The following is a 26,634-nucleotide window of genomic DNA, read 5'->3' as shown; positions in this document are numbered from 1 at the left end:
GTCTTGTGACAGCAGTTTATGTGCCTACGATCTGTCATTGTGTTCTCCTTTGTAGGTGTGTGCTGAACCATTTTGGTTGGCCCTTTTCTGCCCCTCATTCTCCTCCTCTGTGGTTCTCTCTCTCTCTCTCTCTCTCTCTCTCTCTCTCTCTCTCTCTCTCTCTTTCGGTTTTTCGAGACAGGGTTTCTCTGTGGATTTGGAGCCTGTCCTGGAAAGCGCCTGGCCGGTTATCTCTTTTTAAAATCTCACTTTGTAAGTCCAGTTAGCTTTCCTCTCGGTGCAGACGGGTTAGTTTCACTATGTGTCTATGTTGCTCATTCTAATGGTTCTAATGGCCATTCTCCTTTGCTTGTTTAGCGGATAGCTAATTTTATCACAACTATCCATTTAAAGAAATCTATCTTTTACTCATATTTTCCCCTCTAAGTGATCTATGACTGAAGAACATTTGGTCGTCAAGCCACCATGACCTCCTCCTGCTTCATCCCATTCTGGACATGCATGTGTGTGTATGTACAGGGATTAGGGGTAGTTCCCAAGCTTGTGCTTTCGACAGTTAATATCTATTAACAAAGAGAAAGCAAACAGAAGGATACCAAAAGGAGGGTAAATTACATTCATGTTCCACTTAAAGACATTGTAGAGATTAATTCCCACAAAACATTTTTCTTTTACTCAGTATAATAAATAACCCACAGATGTCACCTTTCCCCTTTGACCATGGGTCTCCTGTGAGCACAGCAAATCAGCCACATGAGCACTGTTGTCTTGAACTTGTTTTCAAGGGTAGAGCAATGGAGTCAGAACCATCAAAACTTCTGTGTGAGTCCAGCTCTGGATTTTCACTTTTGCTTCCCTTGCCCCTGGATGACTTGCGTCTGTGTGACCGATTCTATGGGGGAATCATCACCAACACAGCTTTTGAAATCATTTAATGACACAGGTGTGTTGAAGAATATTAATTTAAGATGTGTTACACTTGTTTATGCCGTGGAACATTTGTTTAATGATGCAAAGATGTATTACAATTCTTTTATAATGCATTTGTTTAACTCTGTGAAGCTGTGTTTCTTTGCTTGTCTAAAACACCCGACTGGTTTAATAAAGAGCTGAATGGCCATAGCCTGGCAGGAGAAAGGATAGGCAGGTCTGGCAGGCAGAGGGAATAAATAGGAGGAGAAATATTGGGAGACAACAATTGAGGAAAAAAAATGAGAAGGAGGTGAGGACACCAGGGGCCACCCACCCAGTCGGCCAGCCAAGGAGTAAGAAGTAAAGAAAGGTGTATAGAAAGAGAAAGATAAAAGCCTAGAAACAAAAGGTAGATGGGATAGTTTGTTAAGAAAAGCTGGCAAGAAATAAACCAAGCTAAGGGCAGACATTCATAAGAAAGAATATGCCTCCATATAATTTATTTGGGAGCAGGTTGGTGGGCCGCTCAAAGAAGAAAGAGCCAGAAGAGTCAAAGAGTAAAAACCAACCAGCTACATAGTGGCCATCTTCTAAGCCTATGAATTATTGTTTCTTTATCACATTTTCTTGACTTTCGGGTGAGTCTAGCACTATTTTTATTTGGGGATTTATTTTTATTTGTAGACTGTAGTATTGAAAAACATAAAATTATTTTAATTTTAATTTCAGGTTTTTGCACAATGAGGTTTTTTTTTTTTGGAGACAATTGTATTTCTGAGTCTTTAACATGTAGAATACTCTGGCTTTATAGAATACATAAATTATGTAGAATACATAAAGTGCTTATAAGATATTATGGAATATGGGATGATGCAGTTTAAGTGATGACTGGATTTTTAAAGAGCCCACGTTGCATCCTAGCCCCATAAACTAGCTTTAGAATCTTCTGTATGGAAAGAAAACTTAATGCAACCCTGGCTGTTTTTTTTTTGTTGTTGTTGTTGTTTTTTCTTTGTTCTTTCCTTTCTCCCTCCAGTGAGGGTAGAGGCATCAGTATTTCTTCCTTTTAAAGCTGTACTTTGAGCTTGTTTTTTTGTCTGTCATTATGCTACATGGGCACTCAGATTTTGGTGAGGCTGATATGTAGATCTCTATACCACCTTATGAAATATTTGCTGAAGGTCAACAAATGTATGGAGATTTGAATTTTAAATATCATGGGTTTAACTGGCATTAAAAAAAAGATGGCTGAGTAGTGGTGGCTCACGACTTTAATCCCAGTGCTTAGGAGGCAGAGGCAGGCGGGTCTCTATGAATTTGAGGCCAGACTGGTCTAAAACGGGAGTTCCAGATAACCAGGGTTACCACAGGATGAGTCTACCTTCCTTTTAAATAAGTAAATTGCATAACAAAGATTAATTCACTCGTCCTACCAGTTTGTTTGAGACGTATAAACTTGTAATTTATGCATGAAACTACACAGAACAACAGAAAGAGACCCCCAGGCAGAGCTCTCTGTAACAGTGGGCTCCCAGCTGGGCTAAACAGCAGATTGCAGTGGTTCTCAGCTGTGTCTGTGCATTGCCATGTTTCATCTTCCAGCTTCTGGTTCTTGGGGAGGCTCTTCTTTCATTTCTGCAGTCCTATGGTGCCGTTGTTGTGGGGTTCCATGTCCCACCTAGACAAGAATGAGCCTGTGACTCCAAATGCTTGGCTTAAGCACACCTTGCCCCAGTGCCATTGTTTGGACTAGAGTAAGGAGAATTCCTAGATACCTTTGGGTGGATAGTTAGGAGATCAGGCTGAGAATAAAGCTAAGTGAGACAGGCAGGGACAAGACTGAACCAACTGGGTTTGATATGCACAGGATGACCTCCCATTAAGTCATGAAATATAGTGTCTTGTCATTTAGTCAAACTTGAGTTAAATTTCTGTAAGACGCAATGAAAAGCATCCCAGTGAATCTGGTATTTCCTTCCCTCAACCTTTGGGGTTCTAATGACACTGAAATAAATGCTTACACTTTGAGGGACAGGTATACCTGAGTGCAAGACATACTTCGCCCCGAAGTTCATGTCAAACAAGTCTTTATTTTTCATGATACAAATTAAAAGTGACAGATCTGAAGCTGTTAAGAAATACACAAAGTGCAGCTTTACCGACCATACAGATATTGCTCTAGATCAAGTACAGTTTTTATTTTTAAACATTAAGCAACCTGTGCAGATAAGTCAGCTTTGGTTTCAATGTTAGAACAAGTAAGGAGCTTTTCAATATCCAGTTTGGCTTCTTGGTCACAAGTCTATCATGTCAGTATCTCGTCATGATGATTTCTTTGTTTTCCAGAACAACCCAGTCTTTTCCTGCCCTCTCTCCTGCTGCCTGCTCCAGGCATGGAGAAGCAGATTTCTTCGCAGTGTCTCATTAAGTGACCCTGGTGACCAGTCTAGATCACAGCACAGAGGACAAAATCATGAGAAAGAAAGCTTAAAAAAAAAGTCACTTTTCAACAACGAGTAAGCCAATGTGCCTCACATAATGTCAAGTTGAAGACAAGCAAATCACATGACAAGAAGCTCATTACAAAATATCTTCCAAACAGATTTTACAGTCAGACATGGAAATAAAAATCAATTTCCTTTTTCGCCATTGTTTTTATGCTTGATCATTAACTGGGTACAAGTAGAGTGCTGAGGTAAAACATTGATGAACAGTTTGTGATTTTCTTTTTCTTAAAATAGGAACAGTTTAGTATTGCAAGATTGTCAGCAACATTTAGCCATATCTACACAATGTGCATATACCTACACATACTGAGCTTTGGTCCAGCGTAGAGAAGAGAGCAAAGGCAATTGGATTTCTTTTTGGTTACAGCTTGAGTTCTTTGATAACGCCTCCACTTGTTTTGTTCTGCTTCCCACAGCTCCTTCTGCTTTTTGTTCTCCTTTGTGTTGTGTTGTGTGTGTAACTGTGTGATCACGACATAAAGAGTCCAAAACTTGCAAAAGCAAGTGAAACTTTTAACTATTCAAAATATCTTTTTTGGTTGAAAGAGAAAACAACCCCGCAAGCAAGTGTAAAATACAATATTGGCTGTCATTTCTCATCAATGATGAAGAAAATGAAGATGACAACGATTTAAAGAATGTATGAGAAAGATTACAGAAGCTTGAAATACAATGAGTATGCCCAAAGTGGCTTTTACTTTTTGTTGGTGGCAACCTTAACCTTCAGTTGATGGAAACATAAAAGACCCTTAGATGCTATTGGCGTATGAAGTTGTTTACCAAAGGAAATAAGAAATGTCTAATAAAACTAAGCAGTAGGTGTGGTCCTGAAGGCTTGTGTGTTCCCAAGTACAGTTTATATTCCTAAGAATCTGTTCAGGCATCTTTTTTTTTTTTTTTTGCCTTGTAGCAAAAAATTCATCAGTAAAAAAATCAATATAAGAAGCATTACAACACTATATAAATAATTTATAAAACAATACAAAATTATAAAACTATAAAAAAATCACTGCACATGAATAGTTTTACAACCATGGGATGAATTCACTCCTTTTTTGTTCTACTCCGGGTGATTACTTTAATTTTATATTTTTACTGTTCTAGTTATGCTCTCCCAAGTATAGATCTCAGAACTGAGCAGACCTCGTGTGCCTGCTGCCCGTTCAGATTTAAACATTTAACACCCGTCATAGGTTCTCTTGTTAACTTCTCTTCTTGGGGAGCTTTTCTTGATGGAATTTGGAGCAGGTCCTAGGAGAATACAAAATCGGTTTTAATCAACAAAGTTTTCGGTTTCTGGGTTGCTGGTATCTGTGCAGTTTTTGCAGTGGTGACATGCTACCATGATGTTGGCACTGATCGGGCTGGTTGTGGTCCAATTAGCATCAGACTGGTGGCACGGAAACACTTTTATTAATGACTCTCTCACTTCCGGGATCATTGTTACTTAGTTTCCTTGTAGGAACTTTATGGTTGCTGATTGAACCAGCTGAGGGAACTGTTACATTGCCCCATTTTCGTAACCAGCAAAGGAGCCAACACAACCAAAAACTAGAACCCTGGGTGGGAGGCGTGTGCTAGGGGAAGGGGATCATGGTCTTTGTGATCAACTGGGCAACGGGAGGTGGGGTTTCTCTTTACCGTTCATGATTTGCCTCTAGACAGTAAAGGAGCATGCTTTTTAATTACTCATGAATATTTACATTTTGACAACAAGCTAATCGATGATTCTCTTTTGCCTTCTTTGGTAGAACCCTCTACCTTCATCTGGGCCCAGGAGTTTCTTGCCCGTCTATCCTCCCCCTTAGTCCATTCTGTGGGCTTCTTGGGTCTCAATGGCCCATGCCTTGGGGAAGTTTTTTTTTTTTTTTTAAAGAATTAATATACTGGTTCTAATAGTGAAGGCTTTTCTGATATGTTTTATGAGCTGCTTCTGTATATTTTTCCTTTCTTGGAGGATCTTTTCGCTAATCCTTCTTTTCTAGTCAAGAAGTCAGAGCCCAATTCCAATAGCTTAACTTTGCCTGTCACATTTCTGCCCCATTTATAAATTCAAGAACAGTTGTACCCCAGCTCCAAATGTCTGCCAACACTGTCTGATGAAAGAGGTTGCAGACAAAGTGAGGCTAACAGGATATTTGGCAGCCCCTGACAATCTAGGCCACTGTCGTTTTCTTTGTGGCTTGTCTCTTTGTGCAAGGTGGATGGGTATGAACATGCTTATGTGTGTGTGTGTGTCTGTGTGTGTGTGTGTGTGCTTGTGTGCTTGTGTGTGTGTGTGTTGGTTGAAACCTTGAGACATTTCTTTGGCTATCAGACTTCTGAGAGAAATTGCTTTGAGCAGAAGCAAAACACAGATGTAAGTATTGAACCATATGTGCAGCTTATGTTTATATTACAGAATTAGTTTTGATCAGCTCTCCACAAGTGTGGCTAGCAGACTGAGAAAAATCTCAATCTCCGGTGTGGACGGTGAGCACAATTACAGCCTCTGCTGGTGTTGACAGTCACCCAGCAAAGCCCTAGTTTTTCTGGAGTCTCTCCTGCATCTCTGCAGGGTTGGAGTGGAAAAATACACCTTTTCTTCTCACTTCTGCTACCTTCCTGAAGATCCCAGGAGCCACATGAGAGGGAGGTGTGAACTCCATTATCTTTCTCAAACCTCCAGCTCACAATGAGAAGAATTGCCACGGATGCTTTGGCACACAATTCTGGTTGCCCCCATTCCCAATCGAAACAAAGCAAAAGGAAATAACACAATTTAGGGGAAAAAAAAACCAACAAAATGAAAACTCACTTCTGCTAAGAAACACATTGGTAGAGAGTGAGCCATACAGAATGATTTCAAAAACGTCCCTGGTGGCAGAGACAACCGGTAAGAAAGACGGGAGAAAGCAGGCTTCCTGCTTTTTTGTTGGTACAAATGTAAAAATTCAAACCGAGGCAAGTAGACCAACAGCGTTCGCAGTGTTTCTGACTTTGGTTAATAGGTTTTGCAGTGATCAGCACTTCGTCCCTGAAGGGATGCGGGCCCTCCTCCAGGTGGCAGGCTTGCATTCGCTTTGAACAGATAGAAGTTTGTGGTGGTGAGTTGTTGTTTTGTTTTGTTTTTTTTTTTTTGGTTTCCTTTTTTTTCTTTTTCCTTAATAGGTGTTCACATTTTCATCATATACAGAAAAAAGTAAGTGGATATTTGGTTTTCTTTAAAAAACTGGCTTTGCGGAGACAGGTGGGGGAGGGAATGATCCTACCACATACTCCTTCCACGTGGTGCATTTCCTGTTTAAAAATTCAAAATTTCCTTTTCTTCTTCCTTTTGGAAAGCCAACGGACATGTATAAACCATCCTGCCCATTTGTTAGTTTCTTTTTCTTTTTCCTTTTCCTTTTGAGTCTTTTACATACAAGGGAAATGATGACTGGGGGGTGTCTTTAATCCTTTCTTCTTTCTTTTTTTGTGGAGATTCAGAGTAGTTTCTGCGGTGCTTCCTTCTGGCCATGGATGGGTGTGTCTAGCAGTTTTCTTCAGGCGAGTCGGCTAAGGGCTCCAGCGGGACCGCTGAAGTGGGCTCATGTTGCTTTAAGCGCTTAATTGTGTTCTTCAGGGCTTGTCTCTTATTGCAGAACCAAACTCTAACTACTTCCCGGTCATAGTTTAGCTTCTCAGCAATCTCGGTCATTTCCTGCCCTGAGGGGTGTGTGTTCTTCTCAAAGTGGGCATTGAGGATCTCAAGGGCCTGGGGTGTGAAGGAGGTGCGCCGCTTGCGCTTTTTGGATGGCTCACTCCCAATAAACTCCGTGAGGTTCTGCATACCTGCTCGATGGCGGGCCTCAGCCTCAGCCATCCACCGCTCAAGCACCGGCTTGATCTTCTGGGCACTTTTAGGGGTGATGTCCAGCTTTTCAAACCTGGCAGGATACAAAAGGCCAGGGTTCAGTTTGGCTGTCAGACTGCTAGCTATAGTGTTCTCTTGGGCTTCCTGTGGTAGGAAAAAGTGGCTTCTCAGGATGGTGTGTCTGGGGGGAGAATTGAGAAAGAACAGTCTTACGCTGAGTCCTCTGCCAGGGTGGGCCTCCTGCCTGCCTGCCTGATTGCCTGGCAGGGTGAATTTACTCCAGATTAGCAGCCAGCTGCAAGGTAGCCAGCCCTGTCCCAGCCAGCACCCACCCTCCCAGCGAGCTCCATGCCAGCCATGCAGATCCCCGAGCACAGGGACAGGGGAGGGAGGAAAAAAAAAGGCACCGACACACACTATGGAAACACAAGCAACTTGCAGGCCTTTGCTCTCTAAACTCTGAGATCTAAGCTGCCTTCTTGGCTGTTCTCTGCTTTATTTCCCCAGCCCTCAGAATTCTTAAGGCAGACATTCACCACGAAAGTGACATTCATGATAACAGTTGTCATATTCTTTTACTTAAAACGATGGCGCTTTGCATTTGGGTTACCTCTCTATTGTGTTGGTTTTGAAAAATGTTACAGCTGTTATCATAGTTTGGTATGGCTTACTGGGCCAAGCTCCTCTTCATGCCTTTCTTTTTTATCTCCTCTTGTGTCTTATTTTAACTTCTTTCTCTCTGGTAACAATTTTCCCCATATGTAACTTAACAACATGCCTCCCTGTCCAGGTAAAATACAGGCCAGCTGTTACTTTACAGTTCTGGCCTAAACAGCTGGATACATTGTAATTACTATGGAATGCCCCACCCCTGGGTGGGCTTAGGCCACCTCGTGGCTTCCAATCACCCTCCAGTGTAATGGTGCACTTTTGTACCAGGGCATCCTGCTGTGTTTAATGTGGGATATCTGCAAACTGTACTTGAATGATATCATTTTCTGTAAATGAGGTCTTCCATGTATCAATCGCCATCAGCAATTCTTTGCTACATTTACTTTAAAAAATATGAAGCACCCTGGACAAAATTATATAGAGTGTTTTAAAAAGTCCTCCTGGTACTAAAGTCATACTGTCGGTGAAATGCAAAAGGCCACCAGTTCCTTTTGTTTATTTGTTTCTTTATCCTAAGTCCAAATCCATGTCCCTCCTATTGACCGCAGTGGACACAGATTTTTGTCCTTTTAAAAAGAGCGTTCCGTGTTGTTGAAAAGCAATCATCTGGTGTGGTTTAAGATGCTCGCAAAAGGATGGACCAGGACGGCCTTCCTCTGGGCCAGGATCGAGTGTTGCAGTGCATGTCTTAGGTCTCTTTGTTAAGGTGGGCAGCACAGGTTCCATCAAGGGTTTACCTCCGTGGTGCTCCCATCCACACAGAGTTCGAGAAGGCATTTGTTTATTCTGGCACTTAATATTATTAATGCCTTTTGTCACCTGTGGCAGGCTCCCCAAAGCCACCATTGTGACAACTTGCCACCTTCTGCATTTTGCCATCTTTCATCATAAAAGCCTGGGGCTTGAACTCTTGATACTAACTCAACTGTCCCAGAGGGCTGTGGCACCAAGGGGCAGAGCTTGTGAAAGGGACGTCTGGTATATTGGTGTCATCATCCTTTTGTAACTCTGATAAGAAAGATCACACAGTCTCTAGGGGGCGCTGCAGCCAATTAGCACACAGTGACGCCTTGGTGTGCAGACACTGGTACGGTCTTTCCCAGTCTTTGAATTCACTGAGACTATCTTAATGCAAAGTCTTGAGACTTATTCATTAATTCATTTGGATAGACACCTTCTAAAAAAGCATCATTAAAACACTGGAAGCTGGAGAAAGGCCCTGAAGTCCGTTGATCTGCTCTGTTAAAGGATACTAACATTTCCAGAAGTCTGACTTCTACAGTATTTTTGGCTTCTCTCTGGGGAAGGCTTAACAAATCAGCATATCTGATTGGGGATGCCCAGGAATCTGTGTGCGTGTGTGTATGAGTTGAAACATTAGCGAGCACTTCAGTCAATAAAAGAAAATCACATTTTAGGGCTAAAATAAGCCAAAGAGGAATTTGACAACAATGGCAAATTGGCATCAAAATAAAAACCCGTGGCTGCCTTGAGCACAAGGCGCCAAGACCAAACAAAATTAATGTCTCCCGACAGGAAGACACTCTAGTCCCATCATTGATGCTACTAGTTAGCGTTGATGCTTCTGTACGTGGTGTTTGGAATAACATATACAAGCCTTGATATAAATTTCTCAGCAGTAGTATCCTTGTATAGACTGAATAAAGGTTATTTTCTACAGGGAGGTATCTTATAAGAAAAAACAGTAGGGGAGACCGTAGAAGTGAAAGGATCCTATGGTGCTTTTTGTATTTAACAACAATCAATGGGTTTTATGGAAAATCATTGAGCAAAATGTGAGCTGCAAGCTACCACCCCATACTGATGTTATTTATAACCTTAGTCTTAAACTGCAGGAAAAGTACACTTCTGTCCTTTGGGGAATACATTAAAAGTATAAAGAGCAGATAAAAAGACAGCATTTCATGGATCACCAAGAACAAAATCCACTTAAATGAGTTTAGAGTTGGTTTCTTGGCTGTTCCTGATGGAGCAGGACTCCTAAGGCACTGCCCAAGAGGAAAAAGCTCCTACCGAGTGCCTCCATTCCCTCATGCATAAACATGGGATTAGTGCAACACACGTGCAAGCGTGGGGACTTAACCCGGATCAACTCAAACACAACCAAGGCTGGATTCAGTCACGTATTTAATGGGGAGGGAGGGTGTGGGTCCGGTTAGGTCAGACTCACTATCTGTTTGTAAACATTTAAAACAGGTTTTTTTTTTCCCCCCCTTTCTTCTCTTGTTTTCCTTTCTTCTACCTTCCTTCCCTTCTGCTTATAAAGATGAGTCTGGGCAGGCAAGTTGTAAAATTTCCTCCCATGAGATAGTGAAGTTTGTTAAAATATGCATTTCGTGGGAAACCTTGGAGCCATCTCTGGGGAGTTAACAGTAGGGTGGATTAGCAGTTTTGCGTTTGCTTGGGATGTCCATGTGTGGACAAGAGTTAGCATTCTTGTCTGGCAGGGGCAGAGAGGAGAGAGGAGATCCCTGCCAGGACAGCTCTTTTCAACCTGTCAGCCTTGGAAGTTCATGGAGTTGATAGGAGTTAGGAGACAGAACCCCTCAACTCTTCACTGACACCCCCATTTTGCATCCATGTCACCAGTCCCAACACCCCCCCCCCCCCCCAGCCTTCCTTACCATGCTCTGTTCCTCCAGTGCCCACCCCGAGAAGAAAAGCTGAGCTGCAAGAACAAACAAGGCCCGGGCTGGCCCGTGTCAGCGGCATGCAGAGCCCGTTACCTGCAGATGGCTGACTGGCTGTAGGCGGGGCCCTCTGTTGCACTGAGGGCTTGTCCCACCTGAGTCTGTGTCAGGCCAAGGGACAGGCGTCGGATTTTAAAAGCTTTGGCAAACTCTCGAATCTCCTCCAGATTAACCCCGTCCACCTCACCCGCTGCCGTTTGAGGATCTGTGGAGATGTTTTTAAAATAGGATCAACATGTCAACACAAAGCCCGTCAGGATGTTTATCACCGAGCCGCCGTAGAGCGACGGAGAAATCACCACCATACCGGCTCTGTCTCTCATCCTTCAGTACACCTTCCTCCTTCACAAGCCATCCTTCAAGGACCTCCTAGCCCAGATAAAACCCCGCCTGTTTACCCTGCCCCTTCCCGAAGCCAAAGCACACTTCTTTAGTTAGGGTTTAGCAACAGAAGCCAGCACTGGGAGGAAACTCTTGCTAGAGGGATTCAGCCCTACTTTGTTGGTAAGCCCACTCATACACTGTGCAAAAATATAAACACTAGGAGCTTTCCGTTTGAACTGTACTAATTGGAATTCTCCATGCTAAGAATCGCCCAGGAAGGAAAAGGCGCTTGGTGTTTTTCTTTCACCTGATTGCCATGTAGCCGGGCTAATAGATGGTAATCTTGCCTCATTTCTTATGTTCGCATTCCCCCTCAGAAGAGCATGGTTATGAAGCTGTGAGAATAATATTGTCTTTTTTCCCCATAGCGCTTTACCCTCGCAGCTGCCTTTGTCTCCTGAAAGGGCACATAATAAAAACTGCCTACCGCAGGAAGGCTCCTTTGGTGCCGGATAACGCGGTCAATTTAGGACTTATCAAGGGAAATGACACAACAGCTGGAGAATGAAACTTTCTCCCCCCTGGCTACTGATCCCTGGATAAATGAAAGCGTTCACCAAGCTGGAGCCAGCATGGGCCGGGCCTGGTGGGAGATTTCAGCGCAGCTCAATGCTGCCCATAGCGAAGCTGGTCCTGCTGCAAGCCATCCCTATTGTTCTTCTCCTCACTCCTCTGACTTAGCTGAAAGTTGTCCTTCCTCTTTCTGCACAGCAACCCATCAGTTTCAGAGAATTTCTGTTCTTGTCCCGGACTGCGGTCGACTGTGTTGGTCTTCTGGGTTCAGCGCTATATACTCCCTGGCTGTTAGTGAAAGAAACGCTTGCGCCCTCAGTGACAGTTTTAAACATGCTTTTAAATAAGGAAGATGTGTCTGTGGGGGGAAGGGCCTGGAGTACTGTGGACAGCTCCTCTGGGTACAGGGCCGTGTGGGGAGTGATCCTTCTAGGCTGTGGAAAATGTACTGCTAATCTGAGGAGGAACACAGATACACATTTGTCTTCACATTAAAAACGAACTTCTGGCCAGACATCGTAGCCCGTGCATGTGGTGCTGAAGCAAGAGGAGTTTTGAACTCCAGTCCAAGGCAAACAGGGCAGCTCAGGAAGACTATTTAAGGAGTCCTTAGAATTTTCATGGCACTAGGTCTTCACTTCCTCATGGAGAGATTAGAGAGTGGTTTGGCCCAATGCCTTCAGCTTATAAGTAGTTTTAGGCGACTCCTGGTTTCTGAGTGGAGTGGGAGGCATGTACTCACAGTTTTCTTGGACTGAGGTCCAGCACTAATGCATGAAAACTTAGAGAAAAATGACAGAAAACCATCGTGAACTGGTGGGAGGAGGGTCACTGGGGATATAAACCTCACTTGAGAGCAGGGACCATGCCCAGCAGTGGATGACCGACGTGAAACAAACTCAGTGGAATGTTTGGAGGCTTTTTGCTGTTTTTTTTTTTTCTATATAGGTCTTTTGCATATATATTATGATTTCTGATTTTTTTGTGTTTCTATGGAATTTCTCTGTGAGTGAATGTGTGTCTCTGTGTCTATATTTCTTGTGATTTTTGTTTGGCTCTTTTGCTTCTGTTTGTTTGTTTTGTCTTATTCTGGTTTGTTTGTTCTAATTTTATCGTTATTTTGCAGGTGCCTGTTCGTTTTCTAATAAGAGAGACAAAGGGCATGGGTGTTTGTGGGAGGGAAGGTTGGGGCAATCTTGGAGGGATTGGGGGAGGGAAAATCATAATCAGAATATACTATATGGAAAGATATTTATTTCAATAAAAATGGAAAAGAAAATACAAAACAAAACAAAAAAAAACGGGCAGTGTGATTCAACTCTAGGTATGCAGAGAAGGGAAGAGGGACAGGAGGGGTCATCTTCTCAGAGAATGTAAGGGACATGGGCTGGAGAAGGAACTCGTCTAAGTGGTTAGCATCATGAAGACAGTGTGTATGGCAGGACTCCGTGGGTTGTTTATAAAGTTGCTGTGGATGAGATGACTTAAAATCCATCTTTTCTTACACTGCCCCCAATTTCTTTCTAGAAATCTGACATTCGGTTAATGAAAGACATTTGAGTGTTTTGTGGTGGAGACTGGCCTCTGAATTTTAAAGCCCACCAGCATAGTGGTATGGAATGGTTCTCAGGGTTCACAAAGAATTCTGGGAGACCACACGTGCACACTTCGGCCTCTGCCTCTTGTCTTATTTACTCATTAAACAATCCCAGAATTAGGAGCTGCAAATGCATACTGCAGGAGACTCACATATAAAAAGGGAGTTTAAAGACGAAGCAAGATTTTGGTGTTCTTCCTGGGCGGAGGACATCGTCAGCGGTTGGTGTCTAGTCACCTGGAATGGATACCCACTGTGCCTTGCCCTTCTTCTTCAGCTCCCCTCACATTGGCTGTGAGCTGTGAGCCTGAGTCTAGACTGGGCATTCTTGCTGCTTGGTTCTGGGGCTTAAGCAGACAGAGTAGGTGTTACAGTGGCTGTCGTTACCACAGGCCACAGTACATCAACAGGACAGATTCATAGCAAATCTATATTGAAAAGCAAACAAAAAAAAAGTCACTGTGGAAGGAAGAATTATTTTATAATCTTCTTTTGTTTGTTTGTCTTCATTTTTGTTTTTCAAGACAGAATTTCTCTGTGTAGCATTGAAGCCTGTCCTGGCGCTTGATCTGTTCAGGCTGGCCTTGAATTCACAGAGATCCACCTGCCTCTGCCTCCCAAGCGCTGGAATTAAAGGCGTGCGTCACTACTGCCTGACTGAAGGAAGAAATGTTAGGATTAAGAAAAAGTTCAAAAAGTCTACTTGCATGAGGAGAGAGGCAAGAAATTAGCATCTGAGGAGTACTGATTTAGAGTAGAGACAGACACTGGCTGGTAGAGGGGGAAGAAAAGATTGACCTAGTCTCTTCCAGAGGTGGTGAAGTGTCTGTCTGGCAGCCTTGCATATAACCGTGGACATTCAAAACTCAAAACTTAAAAAAAAAGGAAGTCAAGAGACTTTTCTTGTACAGACATGGCTTTTAAAATGAAACTTTTCTTAATTTGACAAGCTTGAGTCACCTGGTGGGGGGGGGGACACATTTTACAGGTGGTCCAGGTGTTCTGACAGGGGGCTCTCCCTGCTCTTTCATGCATCTTGTCTGACCTTCTTCTTCTATCTCTGCTGAGGCTGGCTGTGGCATCCTCTTCCCATCACCGCTTTTCTGGGTCTGTTCATGCTCTCATCCCTCTGTTTGTCTGAATCCATCCATGCTCTCATCCCGCATGCTTCATGGTACAGAAAAGTCGCTTGCTCATCAGACTGACGAGGCAGCCAGGCCTGGCGAGGAGGAGCTCCTGAGGGCCCCTCCCACCTCTTTCCTTTCTCAGCCTTCTGCGCTGCATCTGAGAATGGCAAAGCAGTTGAGTCTGTGGGATAGGAAGGCCAGTGGTCTGTGATTGGGGAGAAAGGTTTCTGTCAAAGTAGATACCTCCATGGGAAATAACCCTTTGGCTTTTACTAGTCACATCTCTACCCAAAATCAGTTGAATTAACCGGCACAGGAAGGAGTGGTCTTCATGAGCAGTCTCCATCACTACCGATGCTGCCAGAGCACACAGCACTGCAGTGTGGGCGAGCTTAGGATGTGGTCGGCACGTTTAGGTAAATGCGTCCTCTCACCTTTTTCCTTTCTTACCTCCTCCCTAGATCATATCGCCTTGATAATTCCCTAGCCTTAGAACTAAACCTGGTCACTTGATTGTGAAGGGTTTGTTGGTTTTGTTCCATACTGTATCACTGAAAATAATAAGAGTTAAAAAGAACACTTTGGATACTGAGGTCCCATATACCGAGGAGTGTTGGTGTGGATGCTTAGATATCCATGAGAGTTCAGAGAAGGAAGTTCGTGTTATACACTCAATTTCTTCCATGAGGCTCTAATAAGTGGGCTTCTAGTTTTTATACAAAGTTTCAAGGGGGCTTTATATAAGCAGGTGGTAAAGAGAAGAGCGTATGTTTGTGTGCGTCCATGTGTGTATGTATGTGCATGTGCACACACATGTGCCAGCACTTGCAACTCACAACAATGTTCTCTGCCTTTAAAGTATTGTGTTTATCCATGTGACCCCCTATACCCAGGAATAAGAAGAATTTTCTTTGTGAAATTTACACAGGATGAGGTCTGGACCAAGTTCTGGAAGAACTGAGCATCTGTGTGCAATTTGCTGATTGACAAAAAGATGTGAGTCACTTGGCTTTCTTTTTGTTAGTGTTCTTACAAAGTTTGGCTAGCAAAAGGCATTGCATGCTTTGCCCCACAGAAGTCTCCTCATCCACAGAGGGAGTCATCTTTGGACATCTATTAGCTTTTTCTTGATTATCTGTCCCGCAGGACTGGCCTCGGACATTGGAAGGACACTGTCGGTGTTTCTCTGGTGATCGTAACTGCTCAAATGGCCATACTGCTGTGCTTGTGCCTCAAAGTTGTTCTCGCACCATCTGGCTGTTGTACTGCTGCAACAGTTCTCCTTGGCTAAGGGATATCTATTTTTCTACCTGAAGAGGAGGAGAAGATATGCATGTGGTGGATGGAAGCTTCCCTGGGGCATCGCTTTAGCCCTCAGCCTAGCTCAGATGTGTAACAATCCACAATGGGCAAGATTAACCCAGCTTCAGTTCTCTTGCTCCTAGGGGAAGTTAGTCTTGAAGATGATCTGAGGTCAGTTTGACTGGGATCACAAGAAGCACCTTCAGGGCTTTCTCAGGGTCTAGTGCTCTAGTCAGAAACCTTAGAGGAGATTTCTCTGGATGGAGGAGGAAGTGGTGGTCCTTTTGTAGAAGCTGGCAAGATTAAATAAGCCCTGGACACAGAATACAGGCCAAAAGGATTAGCAGTGTTGGCCAGGGTCCTCCTTAAAAACAGCCATGGAACTACACAGGGAATCATGTAGCGCTGGCTCTTAAATCACAGGAATTTAAGGAACATTGGACTTGTAGTTTTGCAGTGACTCAAAAGTATAGTGATAGTTGCCTCATCAAATCCAGAATGCAAAGACTGAGAAATCAAAGGGATTTTCATGGAGATGAAGTGCAAGCTGAGTGAGGAGAAACCTGTTTTGTAGACTCTGAGGCATGGTGTCTGGGCCCATGTGGAACTGGGGGCTTGGGATACACCAGGACAGGTGTTGCTGTGGTTTAATTTTTTTAAAGCTCTGTTTTGCTGCTAGCCTCGATATTTATGTAGAATCAAGTTGCTAAGTAGTTGAACCTTCCACACATCAGCATCATTCTGCTATGATCCCTGCTTATAGAATTGTTACAGGTATGAAATACATCTTTAATGAAGTTGCCAAAAGCATGAATGAAAATCTTAGTGAAACAGAACAAGTGTCAGCTTTTAGTATAGCATATTTCTTCTCATAGCGCACAGTGTGGGTGCTTACCCTGTAGTTCCAAGAAATGAGACTCCATCAGAGACTGAGGATGTGGCTTGGGAGAGGTCCTTGCATCATGACCATGTCTCTGGCTGTATCAGAGATTTCTCTGTGTTATTAACTGTCTCCACCTTTATGATTCTGTTTTAGTTTTGAGACAGTAACCAGCAGTCTTTTTCTAGAAGTAAAGTTTATAAGCCAGGTTTCTAAACAGTATATGGAGACTAGTAATAAAAACCACACCCACCAGCAGTCAAAACCTCAAATCTCCTTATTTAAAATAAATTCACTGTAAATTTCAAGCCAAGCTGGGAGTTTTGAAAGTCATTTATTTGATTTTTCTTCTAGATTTTCTCTAAGTCCAGTTTAGAGCTGGGGAGATCACTTAGTAGTTTAAGCTCTTGCTTAACTTAAGCATGGGGATCCCCAGAACCCATGAACCTAGCAGGTGGACAAGGGATATTGCCTGCAATTCTAGTCCCAGAATGAATGCAAAGATAGGCAGAGCAAGCCAACCAGTGAGGCTAGCTGTAGCTTTGAGTTCTGGCTTTGATTGAGAGTTCTCGCCTTACTGAGTAAGGTGGAAGGTCTATCAAGGAAGACTCTGGACATTAATCTGGGTCCTCTCTCTCTCTCTCTCTCTCTCTCTCTCTCTCTCTCTCTCTCTCTCTCTCTCTCTCTTTCTCACACACACACATACACACACAAACACACAGACACAGACATACACACACATCACATGTACTTGTACATACACATGCACCCATATACAAGTGAACACATATGCATACACATACATATGAAAAAACCCAGCTAATAGAAACACCGCCTATCTGTGAGAGCCCTGGAAACAACAAGTTTAAGGAAAGGGTGTCAGGGCTGCAAGGTTTTAACAAGGATGCTTATTTTGTTACTCAGAGCTCAGATGTGGAATTTTTCACACATGAAGGTCATTTGATCATTACAAGGGATTAGCTTGATATTCTTTTACCTGGAGTGAGTAAGATATTTTAATACTAATTTTTAATCTATGGAAGGTTGAACAATACACTCCTTGACAGTGATGTGGGAAATTCGCTAACTATAATTCTGATAAAAGTTTGTGTGATATTGTCATAAAGAAGTATGTTCTTGGTCTTAGTGCATTGTGCTAGAACATAATTCTTAAAACTCTTATAGTATCCTAAATAATTATAGGGATGCTATGATCCTCACTTGAAGATTTGCCTTTTTGGTTCCCAACACAGACCTTCTAAACTCTTGGAATTTCTAGGATGATAGTAATATATTTTGTCTTAACTAGGTGACTATTAATTAGCTCCTGGATAGCTTTAGGAAGAAGTTGGTCATTAGAGAAACAAGCTATGATAAAAATCTAGGGTTATAGGGGCTGGAGATTGAGTTAATAATCAACCATGTCTATATGATCAAGACTTCCACAAAAATCCCTGAACTACAGGGTTGGAAGAGCCTCTGGCCTTGTGAGCATACCCATTGTGTGTGTATGTGTGTGTGTGTGTGTGTGTGTGAGAGAGAGAGAGAGAGAGAGAGAGAGAGAGAGAGAGAGAGAGATCACTGATCTGATTCCACAGGGTGAGAAGGTCCTGCATGAAGATCTTTCCACACTTTACCCTGTACACATCTTGCTGAGTGCAAAAAGTGCTGATAAGGCTATATTCTTTATCATGTGTTTCATAACACACCAGTAAGCATGTTTCTCTGAAATAAGCCATCGTAGCAAATTACTGAGCTGGAAGAGATATGGACTATAAATATGTGAATCATGCATTTCTTTTGTGATTGGGTTTTGACACAGAAGAGAGCACACCCCAAACCTATCATGGTTGTAAGTTCACACTGGGTTTATGCACTCTGGTGTCCACTGGTGTCACTCGACTCTCTCATGCAAAGAGGATCTACAGTTGAAAAACAACTATTAATCTTAAATATTTTACATTGATATGAATTTTGGTTTATTGATAAAAACAAAGTTAATTTTGTTTTATTCTATATATATTTCTACTCTTGTTTAATGTATTATGTTTATGCAGCTCATTTAAAAATATAATGTGTAATTAAGAAATACAGATTAATAGTCATCTGTAACAGTCAAACTTATAATCATGTCAGATATGTTTTCAAGGCTATACAGAGGTATATTTTAAATAGAGAGATGGCCCTATAACACTTGATCATCCTTGAACCCTTCAAAGACCTACTGAATATGGCATTTAATATGTTTAATAACCTAAAGTTTTTTTTTATGACAGTGAGACATGTCTGCTCTGGCAGCACCAATCTACTTTGAAGAAGATGATAGACATCAAAGAAATTCTATATGGTGTTTACTTTATTTGTGGCAAAAGTTAACCAGTGGGCAAAGAAACTGTCCTTGTCTCAATATCTGCCAGTTACTGTCCAAACTGGACCAGCAGGGCACAAGAAAGGCAACTGCTGAACTTTACCAAGACAAGGTAGGATAGTCCTTCAGAATTCCCTGCTTATCAAAAACATCTGCCAGATATGCTAGGCCTGTAGGCCAGAGCTGAATGCCCCAACATTACATAGAAATTTTGGATATCTATCTAGGCAGCCTGATGTCCCTGTCATTAGGTAACATTTAGCCCTTCTGGGGTCTTTGATGGAACTGAAGACTAGATAGTTAGAATGTTTTCCTTAGTTATAATAGAAAGCAAATTAGCTTTAAAAAACTTTGTACTATAAAAGATAGATAATAGAATATTTTCTATAATTTTGCCAAATAAAAATGGACTAGAAATCGTTACTGTAATTCTTAATAACTGTTTTTGTTGTATATTTTTACTATGTTAAAGTTAAAACCTTCATTTTTTTATTTAAACAAAGGGAGAGGGATACTCTGGAACAATCCTATCATACACTGTAAAGATTTGTCACTCAAATTGGTTTAATAAAACACTGATTGGCCAGTAGCCAGGCAAAAAGTATAGGTGTGTGTCCCCCACTGCTTCATGTTGAGTCACATTGAAGACTAAGAGTGTCCAGTGTCCATGAGTGCGCTGAAGGACCTGGGCGTTGTAGCATCCTCCCCAAGTGCCTGGTTTTCTTCCCCATGCACAATATCTTTCTAGTCTAATATCTATGTTGTTCAACAAGCATGTTTTTATTTTCCTTTGGGGAGTGTCACTTTGTATTATCAGATTTGCCCCATTCTGTGTGAGGATTCACACACACTAGCTTTAACAGGCCCTTTTCCTTATCTCCGGTGACATAGGCATTCTTATTGTGTGACATGGATGCCTATGAAGTGACTTAGCCTTTTAAACTCAGGACTGTTGGAAACTTGATTTCTGCTGAATTGAAATCTGTAACTATTTATTTGTCTATCTATCTATCTATCTATCTATCTATCTATCTATCTATCTATCATCTATCATCTCTCTCTATATATATATTTATCTATCATATATCTATTATATGATTTTAAGATTTAGTAAAAAGTATACAGAGGTAAAAAAATAATATTTAACAAGCTTATTGTTTCATGCATCTTCATATGCTTCTGTTTCTACGTATGCTGGCTTCCCTAGGGACATATGCCAACTCCACAACACCATATATAGACTTTCATAACCATCTTCCTATGGAGGCAGCCTTCAGACTTGTTTTATTTTGTGAATGGTTGTTTGGAGACTTCCATCTGATTCCAGCCCATGCAGTGGCCTCCATGTGGCACTGAAGGTGGCTCTTTGTTCCCTCACACACCCGCCCACAGGCATGCTCTCCTTTATTTCCTCTGACACCTACAGAGGGTGTGGCAGGGGACTTCAAACACACAGGAAAGCAGCTTGACCCTCCAGCTGAGTGTCTGCTGCTGGTTATTTCAGCTCTGAGCTGTTTGTTCATGTCCTGCAAGCCCATCAGTTTCTAGCTTTGGAAGTGACAGGTTTGACTCAGCACACCAAAACCCACTGAAAATCGAACCTGCTCCCAGCTTGCTCTAATGCAGGGGTGTGGTATGGGGGCCAGCAGCCCTAAGGAGTCATCTGGCCTTGGATACAGACTTTATGCCAACAATAACCTAGCAGCCCTAGAAATGAGGAAGGAAAGAAAGAGAAAGGGTGAGAGGAAGGGGAGGGGGAAGGGAGAGAGAGAAGAAAAGGGAAAAGGAGGAGAGAGAGGAGAGGGAGAGAGGAGATATTGCACTAAGCAGCCAGAAGGTTACCGTGATTAGATGGAGCCAGGAAGGATACTTACTGCTCACTAACTGGCCCACGCTCAAAGCTGAAGAAGAGGAGGATGAGGAGGAGGAGGAAGAAGCTTGTCGCACGGGACTTTGAGATGTGGATGCTTGGCCATGAGCCAGGTGCAGAAGGTTCCCTTGAGTGCCTGCTTGACCCACTGATGACTGGGAAGATTGGTGAAGCTACATAAAGGATGTAAAAAAAATACACAAATGAGTGGAACGTTATGGGAAATGCTAGGGAACAGACGTTTCTTCTGGGGGTGGAATCATTCTATTTTTCTCGAATACAGTGTATATACTGCTTGGGAAGGGCACCATACCCAGGCAGGATTTATTTTTTGTGTATATAATATGTTGTTGTTTGCTTGACAGGCACTTTATTACAAATTCTAAATATATTATTAATTCCCTATTTGGCTTGCCAGAACATCCAATTTTTGACATTTCTCAGTCGTTGTGTGTGGCTGGACTCTTTTCTACCTGTTTTAGACAATTACCGCACACCCGAGAGGCTTCTCAGGCGTGTGTAGGAAAAAACAACACAATCAATTCAAATGCAAAGCTCAAACTTAAAGTTGTGCCTTCATCCTTCACAGAACTGGTAGTTTTAGGGATGTTCCAGTTTAGGCTAGCAGCTCTGCTTTCCCAGATCCAGGTTGTTATGTGTCTTATACAGAGCTAACATGTGGTAACATGCTTTCTGATGTCCTCTAGGAATCTGAGAATTGGTACAGTCAGAACAGAATACCCCATAATATCTGCAGTTCTCTGTTGCTACTTTTTTTGGGAGTGGAGAATCTAGCAAGGGGTCCTCTATGTTGCCACGGGTACCCTGGAACTTACTCGGCAGACCAGACTGGCCTTGAACTCAGGGCTCAGGGGTCTGCCAGTCTCAGCCTCCCAAGTGTTGGGATTAAAGGTGTGTACCACCATATCAGGATTGACATTTTTCTTTTTTAAAAAAAATTATTTGTGTGTGTGTGTGTGCTCGGGATTTCAATAACTTTCCCTGAAGGAAGACATTTTAAAGCTAAAGCTAGGATGTGAATTCCAGAAATGCACGCCAGAGTTTAACTAAACTACAACAATACAGACCTTGCCGTGGTGAGGATATTGATCTTATTCAGACTGGCTTCCACCTCTTGTGTGGTCTACCCCTTGGGGCCATATGATGGAAAGACAGAAATGACTCCTGCAAGTTGCCCTCTGACCAGCAGAAGTGAATATTGGTTTACATGTCACTCCCCATGCCAAAGAAATCAATCTCTCATTGGAATAAGTAAATCTCTCATCATGTGTGTGTGTGTGTGTTTCTGTGTGAGAGTCTTGCACCTGCGCGTGCAGGTGCCCACAGAGGTGTCAGATCCTTTGGAGCGGAAGCTACAGGCATTTGTTAGTGAACTGACTTAGGCGCTCGGTTACAAACTCCAGCCTCCCTCATAGAGCAAATGATCTTAACCTGAGCCATCTCTCTAGCCCCTCAGCGGCTTTCTCACTCTGGGGGCACTGAGTTAAGGATGTTCATGCACTGTCTACCTGAATTCGCACACTATTGTTGCCTCTGTATAAACAAGGACGTCAGTGCTGAAATGCTTTAGGTCCATCCTCCTGATGTGGACGAACAGGTCTCTGGGCATGTGCAGTCTGGTCCTGGGGCTTGAGCAGGTGAGCACACTGACACAATGGAGGACTCATTGAGTTTTGGAAAGTTCTTGAACTTTGTGTTTGTTAAGGAAGGCTGTCTCTATGTCTGTTTACTTATTTTTCCTTTAAGGGCTCTCAAGAGGATGTGACTCTGAGATTGCAAGGAGCCTGGATGAGAAGACTCAGGACAGCAAGGGGAAAGGGGAGAGGGTCCAGTAGGGACCAAGAGGAATCTTGCCCTCATCCTGTGTTGCCCTCTGTAAAGATGTCTCAGGAATTCAGGGCCCTAAGGAAGTGGAAGGTTAGCCTCAGGAGCAGCTACCATGTTAATTGGAGGTGATATTTGGTTCACACTAAAAACGCATGACAAGGTTTTTCTTTTTCTTTCTTCTCCTTCCTTCCTTCCTTCCTTCCCTCCCTCCCTCCCTCCCTCCCTCCCTCCCTCCCTCCCTCCCTCCCTCTCTCTCTCTCTCTCTCTCTCTCTCTCTCTTTCTTTCTTTCTTTCTTTCTTTCTTTCTTTCTTTCTCTCTTTCGTGGCAGCCTGGGAGCCAGATGAGAGCAGGCTGTGAACTTTGGTGGCAGCTCCCACAGAACAGACCAGTCTCTAACGGGTCTTCAACTCAAGTCTTTCTCTGTTCTCCGCTGTTCATTTTCCAGTCAACATTTTTTGATACATAATTTTCACATAATGAAACACTCCCATTTCAAACGTAATCTGAGGAGTCTGTCAAGAGGATACAGATTTGGAATCATGATTACAATAAAAAAGGAAACGTTATCATTCCATGGCGTTTTCTCTTGTGAGCAATCTCCACTCTCAATTCTCTGCCTTGACAACCACTCCTCTGCCTTCTCTATGATGGATTCATTTGGTGTCGTTCTAGAAATGGAATCATATATGGCATACCCTGTTTGAATCTACCTTAGTTTGCTTGGCAGCCTGTTTACAGGTTCATCCATTTTATTGTGTGCTCCAGTAGCTCATTCTTCTTGTTTGCTAAGCAGTAGTTCACTCCCATTACAAGTCTTCCCTCCCCCCAACACATACATTACATTGTTCATTTTCTATTGGTAGATATTTCGGTGTTTCCAGTTTGGGAACATGATCAATCAAACTTTTATAAACCCTGTGTTCAAGTTTGAGTTTACTTGTATCTGTGTTTGTTTAATGAAAATATGACTAGTCCTATACTTTGAATACTGATCATACCATAAATTTGTGTTGGACTTTTTAAGAAATTTCCAAACTGATCTCCTAAATGGCTGTGCATTTAATATTGACACCAGCAATGCATAAGAATTCCCATTACTCTTTAACCATCACTAACACCTTGGCTTCTCAATTTCTTAAACATCCTAATGTTGTTCTAACCATTCCAGCAGTTCTAGTAAGGAATGACCTTAGAAATATACTTAAAGTTCTTTCCCATTGTTCCCTTTCCCTCTGTAGTGGTTCATAGCAATATTTACATTCACAGGCTATTCCTGCACAGCAATGCCTGTTGTGGTTATGATAAACACACAACTGGCAAGTATGACTCCTGAACATCAAGATATAGATGCCCCAATGGGCCTCCCTGCAGTTACAGGTTAAGCAAATACCCTTGTTACTTAGATATTCTAAATGAAGGCTCAATTATGAGCCAAAGATGGTCATAACTGACACAAGAACCCAAATTGATAGGCATCAAGCAACTGCCTAAGGTAATTAACCAATTTGCTGAGTACATAATCAGCAATTAAATCCAGCAAATTTTATGCTCTAGAGATGCCTCGTAAAGATTAAATCTATTTTAATTTGCTTCATAAATTGTGAAAGATATTTCATGTCAATATTCTCCTCTGATCTATTGAGTTGTCCTTCCAAAGATTGGTACAGGGCAACAGTGTTTACAGGTTTGGGATATTGAGTCAGAGGGAGGCCCCCTGGCCTCCCATTCCATCAGTGGCTGACCAGCTCTGGCTGTGGTAAAGTGCCATCCGAGGACTGTACAGGACCGTAACCAGTTGAGACATTTCTTCTGGAGACATGATGCAGGAAAGAAAAGCATGACCAGGCTGCAAGGTCACTTAGGAACCATGAAAGCAAACTGGGGTCTCAGGATAATTCCATGCGGAAGAAATCTAAAAGGAAAACAAGGTAATATTCTAAAAGAATTTGCTCTATGTTTATGCAGTTAAAGAATAATCTAAGATTGGTTAGAATTTAAGACATTTTTCCTTTCAAAGAGAATATTTTTTTTAAAGGACATTGGGGTCTCAGTTTCTTTCCTGAGTTCTGCTTGAGAGTTCTTAAAGGTTTTGGGTCATAAACGATTGAGTAGCTTATAATACTGTCTTTCTTCCTGACCCCAGTTTCCAGGGTGGACACTTGGATGGTGATTCTGGAAGACCTGTGGGCTCAGAGAGAGCTGTGTGGTATATACACTAATGAGCTCCCTCCAAAGTTCTTTCTCAGAAGAGAAGGACATTGGCGGTACCATGACATTTACTGCTGTGCAGATGGTTTATGTCAACGTGATAAAAGTTGGGATCAGCTGGTAAGGAGGAACCTCAAACTGAGAAAATGCCCCCACCAGATTGCTCTGTGGATAAGGCTTGGCACTTTTTCTTAACTTGTGATTAATGTGGACCCAGTTCATTGTGGTGGTTCCACCCCTGGGCTGCTGTTGGTGTTGGGTACCATGAAAAAGCAGGTTGAACAAGCCATGGAGAGCAGGCCTTGTAAACAGCATTCTTCATGACCTCTGCTTTGGTTCCTGCCCTGAGTTCCCTGGATGAGAGACTATAACTGGAAGGTGAAATAAACATTTTCCTCCCTAAGCTGCTTTTGTCATGGTGTTCCATCAAAGCCACGTAAGCCTAAATAAGACACTTTCTACCCAGCAAACAGCAGTTCTTCCAAATGAACACAGCACTATGTCTTTGATACTCCAAGTTTACTAATTTTTGGTATGTTAATTTAAAAAATTATTTTAGTGTTTTATAAATTAATATTATACTTAGCACTATATTTACCAAAGAAGAAAAGAAAAGAGATCTAAGCTATTTCATGAAAGAACTCTGTAGCTCCATATAAAAATTTAATACACTTTAAAAAAACAGTATTAGGAAAATATTACATATTTGATTTAATTATGTTGCTTTTTAAGATACTGACAATTTCAAAATCATATATATATATATATGCATTGTCGAAGTATTTGCAAAAAATACTAAAACAGAACTGGCCACTAAAATACAACTGGCCTGAGCAACTGGAATAATTTGTGAAAGGAAAAAGGAGGCTATAAATAACTGGAATATGCACCTAACGATAGCTTCTGTATTAGGTATTGGTGGTGTTTTGTAGAGGAGACAGCAGACTCCTGAAGATAGTGACTCGCCTGGGACCATTCGGCCAGAGCAATACCAACCCTGAGCTCTGGTGAGCCCACTGCAGGCCGGTACTTCTCCACCTGTGCAGGGCCAGCAAGTTGGGATTCGGAGCCTTGCTTGGGAGAACCAATGAGGTGTTCCGACAGAGCTGCCAATCCCCAGAGTGAGAACCAATGGGGTGTTCCAACAGAGCTGCCAATCCCCAGAGCAGATCTATCTACTAGGACACACCCCACTTTCATTTCTGCCCTAATAAGTTTAAAATATTTTTTCTAGTTTACATATTATTCTCTATGGGTTCCAAAATCTTTAAAACTTCGTATTTTAAAAATAACATGATACTGTTGGGTAAGTGGTACCATATGAGGATACATTTCAGATGGAACTGTGCAGACTGTCTCTGATAGACTCCATTCTGATACTTCAGAACTCCAAAGTTACCTTCTTGGTGTTGTCCTTCCATATAACAAAATGCTCTGTTTGCTCGCTGCTTGCATGAAGCTTCTTAAAGGAGCGGTGTGTAGTTTACCTGTGTCTGAGCTCACACAATCCCTTCCTTGCCTTTTTGGTGCTGGGAGCCAGGTGCAGACAGGCTGCAAGCATGGGGAGTGAGCACGCGGGGAAAGGCAGGGACCGTCTTCATTAGCCAGAGAAAGCTCCACATCTGTCTTACACAGGAGATGGCAAACAGGGAGGATGGGACTCAGGCTGACTCCTCACGCTGGGTCCCACAGGCTGGCTTCATGGGATGGTTTGCGTCGGTTGGCACGTCCGGGGTGTTGCATACATTCAACAAAGAGACACTGAAATGGCAGCACCTGGGAGATGTTTTGTGATTTTCCCGCTTGGCTGGTTCATTGTATCTTGCATGTGCTATCTGTCTAGTGTTATAGAGTCGGGAATAAAGTACCTTATAAATTTCCATGATGATATAAAAAACA

At 42.4% G+C, this 26,634-nt stretch overlaps 1 protein-coding gene across 1 annotated transcript in view; it reads right to left on the bottom strand.

Annotated features, from left to right (window-relative positions):
* Positions 1-6,930: 6,930 nt before the first annotated feature.
* Pou6f2 (POU class 6 homeobox 2) overlaps positions 6,931-26,634 on the bottom strand; it is a 462,212-nt gene continuing 442,508 nt past the window's right edge. The window contains exons 8-10 of the mRNA XM_050142248.1: positions 20,683-20,851; positions 10,674-10,842; positions 6,931-7,435 (exon numbers count right to left, since the gene is read on the bottom strand). Of these exons, the coding sequence (XP_049998205.1) occupies positions 6,931-7,435; positions 10,674-10,842; positions 20,683-20,851 (843 nt within the window). The remainder of the gene's footprint in view (positions 7,436-10,673; positions 10,843-20,682; positions 20,852-26,634) is intronic.

Source organism: Alexandromys fortis, unplaced genomic scaffold (assembly GCF_014885135.2).
Source record: "Alexandromys fortis isolate MF-2015 unplaced genomic scaffold, M_Fortis_MF-2015_v1.1 scaffold_5, whole genome shotgun sequence".
NCBI lineage: Eukaryota > Metazoa > Chordata > Mammalia > Rodentia > Cricetidae > Alexandromys > Alexandromys fortis.
The sequence above is the reverse complement of the archived record's forward strand: the minus strand, read 5'-3'. Positions and strand labels throughout refer to the sequence as shown.